This window comes from Etheostoma cragini, chromosome 3, assembly GCF_013103735.1.
Source record: "Etheostoma cragini isolate CJK2018 chromosome 3, CSU_Ecrag_1.0, whole genome shotgun sequence".
NCBI lineage: Eukaryota > Metazoa > Chordata > Actinopteri > Perciformes > Percidae > Etheostoma > Etheostoma cragini.
In genome coordinates, this window is record NC_048409.1 from 27,667,662 (window position 1) to 27,677,408 (window position 9,747).

General features: G+C 43.8%; 1 protein-coding gene across 5 annotated transcripts in view; it reads left to right on the forward strand.

The window, feature by feature from the left end:
- ccdc9 (coiled-coil domain containing 9) overlaps window positions 1–9,747 on the forward strand; it is a 23,543-nt gene extending 13,796 nt beyond the window's left edge. For all 5 annotated transcript variants that reach the window (XM_034867543.1, XM_034867545.1, XM_034867547.1 and 2 more), the window contains 6 exons: window positions 879–999; window positions 1,555–1,669; window positions 2,320–2,827; window positions 3,009–3,296; window positions 3,590–3,748; window positions 7,661–9,747. In XM_034867543.1, the coding sequence (XP_034723434.1) occupies window positions 879–999; window positions 1,555–1,669; window positions 2,320–2,827; window positions 3,009–3,296; window positions 3,590–3,748; window positions 7,661–7,665 (1,196 nt within the window). In that variant the 3' untranslated portion in view covers window positions 7,666–9,747. The remainder of the gene's footprint in view (window positions 1–878; window positions 1,000–1,554; window positions 1,670–2,319; window positions 2,828–3,008; window positions 3,297–3,589; window positions 3,749–7,660) is intronic.

The window sequence follows — 9,747 nt, forward strand, 5'->3', positions numbered from 1 at the left end:
TCTTCACACCTCCTATGGTTTTCTTTCCATTCCTCTTTCTGTACTTTTCTTTCCCTCGATCAGCTGCTCATCTCTTCCGTATCTCTCACTCTGACTCATTTTTTATTTACTTTACCTTCCTCTCGTGATCATTTCCTCTGTCACATCCCTTCCAGACCAACATCGTTCTCATTTCATCATCAGGGGAGAGATGGATCGATCTAGCCAGCTGTTTTAGAGGATGTATTTTCTCTTTGTCACACGCAGTATCATGGAAGCCAGTCTAAAGCGCTCCTTTAAAATCAGTTTGATCTCTCCTTCCCTCCCACCCGGAGCCATCCATCACCCACTGGCTAACAAACGAACGTCCCAGAGCAGAGTTCAGCTGGACTCAGCTGTCAGTGTTGACTCTGATGTCACATAAGACATCGACACTCTGACCACAGCAGCAGGAACGGACTGTTTCGGTTTTTGCTAAATGCAAATGTTAACATGTCTAGCATGTTGATTTGGTTTTAAACATATAACAGCCTATCTCCCATATACAACTCAATCCAACAGGAGTCACCCCTACTCCTCCTGCTCAGAACCTGAACCCTGGGGACAGTGGGCGAGTGAATTGGCTCTGGTTTTTATTTATATATCTGCACTCTTTCTTACGTTGTACTGCAACCACTGCACAAGTATTTCTCCCAGCATCAATTTCCATCTCATCATAAAAACTGAATTATTGGATAATGCCACTCCTAACACACAACATAATTAATATGGAGTACTTATACTAGAGTGTTAGACCACACGCGTCCAACATTTCTTTTCTCACCTTCCACTCCCTCTCTTCTGATTCAACCTACGGTTTTATATCATATATTACAACTGACTTTGCATTGTTCTTCCAGACGAAAGTAAGCGGCCCCCTAAAGCTCCGACCATCGGCGACTTCTTGTCCCAGGGCAGGACCCCAGGGCAAAGGGGCGAACGGGGCAGAGGTCGGGGCCGAGGACAGAAACCGAGCTACAGGTAAATCCACACAGACCCCATCACGGTCTCTCTTCCAGCAAAAATGACCCTTAGATTGTCAGTTCATGCTCCAACAAGCCTACTGTAGAACAGCTCAGATGTTCTTTGGACAGCCAACTCAATAGAAGACACCACTGGCGTTAATAATGCAACTAATGATTATTTTCAAGATGGATTCATTGATGAAGGGTCTCAACGTGTTGGCCTGTTTTTGTGAATCTGGCAGTAGGGGAATGTAACTAAATACAATTCATCAATTTTGAGGGTATTTTCTTGAGTTTTTCCATGTAATGCTTCTATACTTGTATTCCACTACATCTGAGGCAACTATTGTACATTTTACTCCTTTACATTTATTTGAAAGCTTTGGTTACACATTCTCTTTTCACACACACATATATTCTCTTTTCTGGGTGTTTTCATACATGTTCTTCCTCTGTCCATTTGTTTACTCGTATGAGAGACTCGTGTGTGCTCTTTTGTTGAGCATTATTTGTGTGCTGCTTCTAACATTGATGTGTCGGAGCTCTGACATGTCTGACTTGCCTTTGACAGCATGCACGACAACCGCTGGGAAGGGGAGAAAGAAGAGGAGGACAACACAAAGAGAGAGGAGAAGACCCAAAAGGAGGAAAAGGAAGTACAATCCAAACCTCCTGCAGCACAGAAGGTAGAGGGGCTTCTTCATCAAAAATGCAAACAACCTCCCCATTAGCTTACAGGAGGTCAAACCCAGGCAGGCATCTTAACTGGACATGTTTGATTTATCTGTTTTTATTAAAAGAAGGAAAGATCCAAAAAAATTGGAACACTAAGTTAGCACTTTAATCACCTAGGGCACATAGACTGCTTGTACATTTCATTACATAATGCTTAAGGGCAGATAATGGACGTGTTTAAACCGCTATAATCAATTTTTATGTGAAACAAGTTGCTCGTAGATAGGGATGTAACGGTATGAAAATATAACCTCACAGTGATGAACCTGCAGAGTTATCATCTGACCGCCATTCCCCTTAACTGAATGAAGTGTTTTAGAGCAAAACGTTCTAAAACCCACTGTACTCTACCTGTTTAGCAACAGAGCATGTGAACACACTGGGACATCTAGCAGCTACAGAGCCAGGTGTTTTCCTCAGGAGTGGAGAGACTTAAAAGCTCAACAGAGGAGAGTAAATGCTGAATGTGTAGAAAACTAGCTGTTTATTAACAGGCTCAACTTATCAACAGCTTGTTTTGTTCCCCCCAATTGCCAATTGCAAACTCTTTTGAATTACTTTCCCAGTAATTCCCTCCTTCCTTTTTCTTTTTTTGTTGCAGGTGGAGTCCAAGGACGGAGAAGATGACGACGAAGAATGGGAGGACGCCAGTGACGGAGAAGACGATGAGGGGAGCGACTCGGAACAAGACTCCAGAGGTGATGAGAAGAAAGACTCCGGGAAAGAGAAACCAACCAGGAGCAAATACAACTCGCAGACATCTCCCACGCCTTGTTCCCTACGGCCGTCAGCACAAAGCCCCAAAGAGCAGCGGCCTTCCAGGCCCAAGATCCACATCCCCCCACCGTCAGCAGTTCAGGAGTCACCAGAGGGGGGCAAGCCCCTCAGCCCTTTCTACCCGCTGGAAGGCCACCAGCCTGTGTCAGACTGGGGGGAGGAGATGGAGATGCTGTCGCCTCGGAGCAGCATGGAAGGCGAGAGCCCCCTGAAACCCCCCAGCGTTGAGGCCAGCCCCCCCCAGAAGAAGGAGCAGGAGTTGGAGGAGGTGACAGAGAGCCAAGCTACCGACTCCGGTGAACCCGCTGAGCCACAGAAAGAGGAGGACTCAGGTAGGATACGGCCCGGTTGTCTCTTCCTGTTTGTTCTGTGCTCAACTTTCTGTGTGTTACACCGTATCTCAACACCCTATGTCATCTCTTACTCTCTCCATCCCTACCTCCTCACCGTCTCCCCACTTCATTTCCTCTCCCAATCTCCACCCCCCCTCCCTCTCTGTCTTCCCATGGCCAGCCATAGATATTTCCTCTCCTTTAGAAAAGAGTAAAGCCCGGCAGACTGTGATAGTGTCAGAACCAGAGTCCGTCCCCACAGACTCCCCCACTGCACTGCCATCTGACTCCGCCCCCTGTGAGGTTTATGACTCCGCCCCCTGTGAGGATTCTGACTCTGCACCCTATGAGGTTTCTGACTCCTCCCCCTGCAAGGTTTCTGACCCCGCCCCTTGTGAGGTTTCTAACCCTGCTTCCTGTGAGATTCTTGTGTCGAAGGACCAGGATACACCTGCTGCCCCATCACAAGGTAATACAGACCTAAACAAATGAATGTTAATACCAAATATTAAGACAATCCATCCTTTAGTTGTCCAGATATTTCACTCAGAACCCTATGTTACAGAGTCAGTAGGGTACATCCTCTGGGCACCATGAATGCCTGAACCCAACTTCAAGGAAATCTAAAAGCCAATCCATCTCGCCTGCTGCTAGCTGTTGAGATATTTCGGTCTGGAACAGAGTGGTGGATCAAGTGTACGTGTAAGAAATCAATCAAATAGAGGAAACACTGTAATTTAGACACTACTTTCTCCCTGACAGAAGACAATGTGGACAGCCCTCCTCTGTCTCCAGCCGTGCTGGAGGCTGACCAGAGCTCCTGTGAACCAGGAGGAGGGGAAGCTGACGACCCGGCGCCTGCTGCGACCGACGCTGCTCCGACAGCAGAGGCCGTGGAGTCCTCAGAGCAGACATCCTCAGGTACGTGGGGCCATTATTAGTGACTGAGACACCGCCTGCGTACTTCGTACATCCTCTCACTCCTCGTTCTGGTGTGTTATTTTTGTGAGTGGGTCCTCTTGTTACTTTTCCTGGTTGTGGTTCTCCTGCTCACCCGGGATTGCTTTTTTCACCTCTAAATAAATAATGGTGGGAGCTGTATGGTGCGAATGACACATCCAAAGATATATTTATACACTTACACAAATCCTGTTTATTTGGACCTGGCTGTCTTCCTGCGCCTCCTGTGATGCACTGAAAGTACTAACTCCACCTTCCCTGGTGGTCTTTGGTGTATTTACTCCCTGTGGCGGTGTATATTGCCCCTATCCCTCCTGTTCTCTTCTTCCTTGGCATGTTGTTTTTCATCTTTTTGTGGCTGTGATGACAATGCTAATCAAAGTGAAATGTGATCCTATTTTCTGTTCTCTGTACATTCATGGCATCTTGGGAACCGGGTGTCTCCAGTTAAACTGTCCGACCAAACGAACCAAATTTTGAAATCATCAATCAAAGCTTTGTTGCACATCTTTAAGAGCCCTATCTTGCTCCCGGCACAGCGCGGCGCAAAGCCCCATGCAAGCGTCGTTAATTGCCTGTCCAGCACCCACGTTGTTACAATAGCAAATGCACGTCCTGTGCCCATCTTTGCGCCCATGGGCAGGCTGGACTGACAGGGAGGTGTGTTCAGGTGAATTCTTGGCGGATTGTTATCTTGTGGCAGCAGAAAGTGATGGTGTCATTGACCAACAGAAAGTCAATAGTGCAGCATTTCAATGTATTTTAACAGCACATTAGTAAAATGCACCTAGGGTCGTGCACAGGGCATGACAATGCTTGTTATACACACACAGGGCCGCGCAGCAGCACACACACGTGCAACAACTAAAAATATTATGGTGCAAACCTGCCATCATAAAAGCAATGTGCCAAGGTACAAACGCGCCTGTCTTTTAAATGGAATGAGAGACAACACTGTAATTATTATTGCAGGTTACGCCCAAAACCAACATATGAATTAAAGACGACACTAAGTACAACCCTTTTGAACTATGCGCCCGGCGAACAACCCCTTTTTTCTGCCATAAAACGAGCAAAAGTAGATTTGGACACGCCTAAATGCACCTGCGCCATGCGCTTCACGCCGTGCGCTTAGATCGTTCATACACGATTGTTGATAAGTCTTGAGCAACAATTTCAGGGGATGAACCTGTTATGTTTAGGACTCAAAGAGTTAGCTCCTTATGGGTTAGCTGGCAAGAGTTCCCTTTGAATGTCCCAAACAAATCTGGACTTGAGATGGTGCACAGGTTGGCCCTCATTTATCAACCTAACGTAGAAACCAGGGTCGATATGAGCACCAGATCATCTTACGACAGGCTTCGCGTGGGATTCATGAAACGGCTGGAAACGACCGTAATTTAAATATCAAGTCCCAATATAATAATAATAATTTTAACCTACATATAGGTGTACCTATAATTAAATTATTAACACACTGTAGCAGTTTATGCAGTGTTTTTTATTTTACTTGTGTTTTTTTCATGAGTCAGCCAGGCTCCAGCTGTGAGGGAGAGCGCATGTCCTCCTCTCTGGGCATCGGGTCATCGGGCTCCGTCACTACATCTATGGAACCCTGTTTTCCTGTGCGATGTTGTGTAGAACCCCAAAGGCTAAAACAATGCTGCAGACTTTTCCTTGTGGGTATAGTAGGCGCCATATACCCTTAACCGGGCAGAAACTAATGGCCTCCCAATGTCGCACTGGGCCACTGTGCGTGGTTTCGGGTTGTTTTATGGAAAGGTGCTCTTTATTAAATGCAACCCCCTAAAAAGCCTTTATTTTTGTTGAGGTTGATGCAGTAGATTTAGCCACTTGACGCCAAAGCATCTCGCAATGGTACCATAATTCATTAGTTTGTACATCTTCATTCACCAAAGGGAATAGAAACCACTCGCCCTCATGTGATCTATCTTCTTATCCGTTCTGCACACAGCGGTTTAAAAGTGAGCTAAGTGAATAATCCACAAACATGAGGAGGAAGTCCATCCGTTAGACGCTCCCCTTACAACCACTCAGCTTGTGGCTGTGCCATCATCACTTTGGCTAATGACTAAGTTTTTGGAAAACAAATGATTTTGGTCAACTGGTTCCAACTGGAAGTAGTAGTAGAACATCAGAGAACCACAAAAGGACTGATTCTGTCCTTACTCTTTAATGATGCCCACTGTCAACCTAGAATGGACAATTAAAATGGGGTTTTAGCCAAGTGTCTTCATTAAAGAGTTTGAGATGTGAACATACAGGATGTTGAAGAGCCAGTAGATCTAATTTGAACCTGATTTGTGGGGAGTGACCTGTAAAGTATAGTATAGTAAAGTACATTATAATTTATAGGGAGGCGCAGATCCCTTTACCAAGTTGCTGGTGCATGGTTTCTTATTTTAATAGTAACATTTCATCTAATGTAAAGTATATCTATGTATTTGCTTGTTAAATGTTGCTTTACAACGTTAGGAAAGCAATGTTTAAGTTCAGCCCTAAGGTGCCATACACATAGAGGAATTTGCAGCTCTATTATCGACCAAACGATAAATATATTTATTTGGTCATGGAAATTCCTGTTAGTTCCAGACCTAGTTGACTCCCGGTCCCTTTTACCCCCACAGACTGTGTCCAGGTGCTTTACACACACGCACACTGTACGTGTGGCTGAAACATGTTGGTATTCTTATTTAATTATCAATTTCTGATGTTTAGTAAAAGTACGTAAAAGAAAAGGTAAGATGAAACCTTCTAAGGACCGATTTCTATTGTCCACTTGTGTTCTTTGGCCTAAACGCCACTGATTGCATCAACGCTTCTTCTAATGACTCATGTGTGATAAACAGCAGGACACAGATGAGCTCATGAGTGCTGTGTGTGTGTGTGTGTGTTTGTGTGAGTGTGTGTGTATGTCTCTCTCTCAGGGTGGGGATCAGGAAACCAGGGGAAATTAGAGGCACAATTACGTTTTTAAAAGGCTTTTCAGAGGAAATGAGCTGCAGCCTGCCGGACAGATGATCATGCAGACAGAACGGAGACCGTTTGAAGTCTTATTGAATTAAATCTTGTGATGATTGTGAGGCTCCACAGTACCATCAGGGTACTTTGGAGCCACTTGAGGGTCAGATCCTCAAGTACAGGCAAACACCCTGATTTCAAATAAACACTGTTTTCCAGTGATGTCTCAGTCAGTGTAATACTGACAGCTGCAACCCCAAAAGATCAGTTTCAGCGCTGGTCGACAAAGTCTCAGCTGGAAGAGTAGAAATGATAGAGCATTTGAAATGATTTCTTCATTTCTCTAAAAGAGAAGGAAGAGTAAGAAGTTAGTATGCCGGTTGATTTATAATAAGAAGTGCATTTCTCTTCGTGATGATTATAGATTTTTATTTTATTTTACAAACCCCACGTTGCAGAACGTAACGATGTGGCTCTAAAAGGAACTAGAATGGTAAACGACATTTTACTAAACTTTGCCCAGACACACTTTCTTAAAGTCACAGTGGAGAAAGAGGCAGGCAGCAACAGATGATGGAGGGGTGAAGAGTGCGTGCACTACTCTGCACGGGCTGTGTCTGAAGACTGTGTGTGAGAAAGAAAACCCTTTTAAATTTACCGACTTATTCTAATAAAGAGTTGTGAAAGAAGCACTCGGACGTCTCAGAGAAGTAGCAGTACCACAATAAAAGGTCCCGCATTCAGATTCACATTTCAGAATACTAAAGCCTATTATATTATCATGTTACTGTGATGGGTTTTAGATCAAAGTGATAAGCACAATGACAGACAGACACACACACACACACACACACACAAACCACCACTTACTGCCTGTGTTTGTATCAACAGGCTAAAACTGCTGGGAACAAACAGACTGACTTCTGAGGAGGATGGAACATGAGATGGACGGACCTCTCTCTCAGCTGTTTCTTTTTGGATCCGTGGTTCTGATCCCCTCTGGGCCGCCGCCATGCTTTGTCTCCCTTTGTTAAGTATTAAGATATGATGAGTGAAATCAGCGTCAGTCGCTGGTTTTCTAAATGTTTTGTTCCCACAGTGGGGACCCATGCTTTTCTGGGCTGGTAAAATGAACTAAGTGGGATTTGAGTTTGTCCAAAAGACCACACGTGTAGTTATGTTTTCACAGATCATTTAGGAAAATTGACAGAAATCAGGAGCTAGCCAAATCTCCCTTCTTTAGATTAACAGCGCATTAGTTAAATGCGCCTATGCTTATGCACACCACGTGCACGTTATGCTTGTTACACACACACGGAAGTGCAGCGGCACACAAACATGCAAAGGATTACACATAAAAATATGACGGTGCAAATCTGCATAATGATAGCAATGCACCAAGGTATAAACGCGCCTCTCTTTTAAATGGAATGGGAGATGACAATTTTGATTGGTTTACTGAATGTTACGCCCAAAACACACCTATGAATTAATTAAGACACTAAGTACAACCCTTTGGAACCACGTGCCCGGCGCATGGACCTTTTTTCGGCCGATAAACTAGCAAAAGTGGATTTTGACACGCCCTAAACGCACACTCAGATCGTTAAAATAGGGCCCTTAGTGTTGATGATGCAGAGATGGGACTACAGCTCACAGCCTGCATTGCTCTTTGGGGCTTATACTTACTGGGACATGGAAATACTTTTTGTATCAGACCCACTGACATTTTTATAATTTTACTTCTAAAGGCATCAGGACACACTAAAGATCTTTAAAAAGTGAGAATCTTCAGCCTGACTGTTTACATGAGCTTCGCAGCAGGTATATCGTGGTGTTTTAGGTGTAATTTATTTTTCATATTTTGCATCAGAGCTAGCTGTGCAGGCCTGCCGACTTCACTGATGAGACACTCTGTCCTTTTGGCTGATGTTCTCACCCAGATTAACTCTGAGGATCAGATCCCAGTCCCCCTCGCCTCAAATCTATCAAAATACCTGTTATGTACTTAGAGGCGGCGGTCCACTTGCTGTTTTTAAATTATTTAATTCAGAATCATGATTACTAAAAGAATGTGACTTTAATTTTCTCTGACGCCAACTGTGCTGTCGTTTTGTAAATCATGGGTTCTAGAGAGAAATCCGTTCATATCCGTCTGGGAAGAGTTCCCCTCTCTCTACACGTGACACTGCCTTTTTAATCGTTTTTAAAATCAAGGATCTCCTTCCAAAATCGCTTTACGTTATGAGTGTTATTGGCTTTATGTTAAATATACATATTTTTATTTAACAGCCGAGGTTTAAGGACATAACTGTCTCTTTAGAAAGAATGGCTGGTGTTTAATTAAAGTTCAGTAAGATGAATTACTACCTGAGCAGTTTATTTTAGTACGAAAGCCTTCGCGCGTACCTCAGCAGACCATGGTCGGCTTTTAATTTGGTTTGTTTTTGAGTGTGTGCTTGGTTTCTGCACAGTCTTTGAATCATGCCTGTGGACACGGGGATAAATGGGTTGCTTTAATGTTTTTGTGTTCTGTATCAGAGGAATAAAAATTATGCATTTGGATCGAAAGGAACGGCAATATGTACAGTTTGTAAATGGAGATGGAAACATTCCACGGATAAGGCAAAATGTAGCCTGTGAGCTATAAAACATTTTGTTTTTACATATGGATATTTTTCTGAGCTTTGATTATTGATTGTACCTTAGACAGGAGAAATTTCAGTGTGTCAATCTATTTCTACAACGTTTTCCTGTTTGAGACATGAAAAAACCGACAAGGTTGCTGTTTCAGAAAGATTATCAGAACTAGCATGAATCCAAAATTGTAGCTTTTTAATGTTATCAAAGCCATTGATAAATGTCCCCAACATGACATCAGAGAGAGCCCTAATGTTTGTACCACATGAAATGTAACGCACGCAGTTGCTTTAGCAGTTTCAGTTTCTCTTATTTAGCCAATAAATGTATTTCTCTGA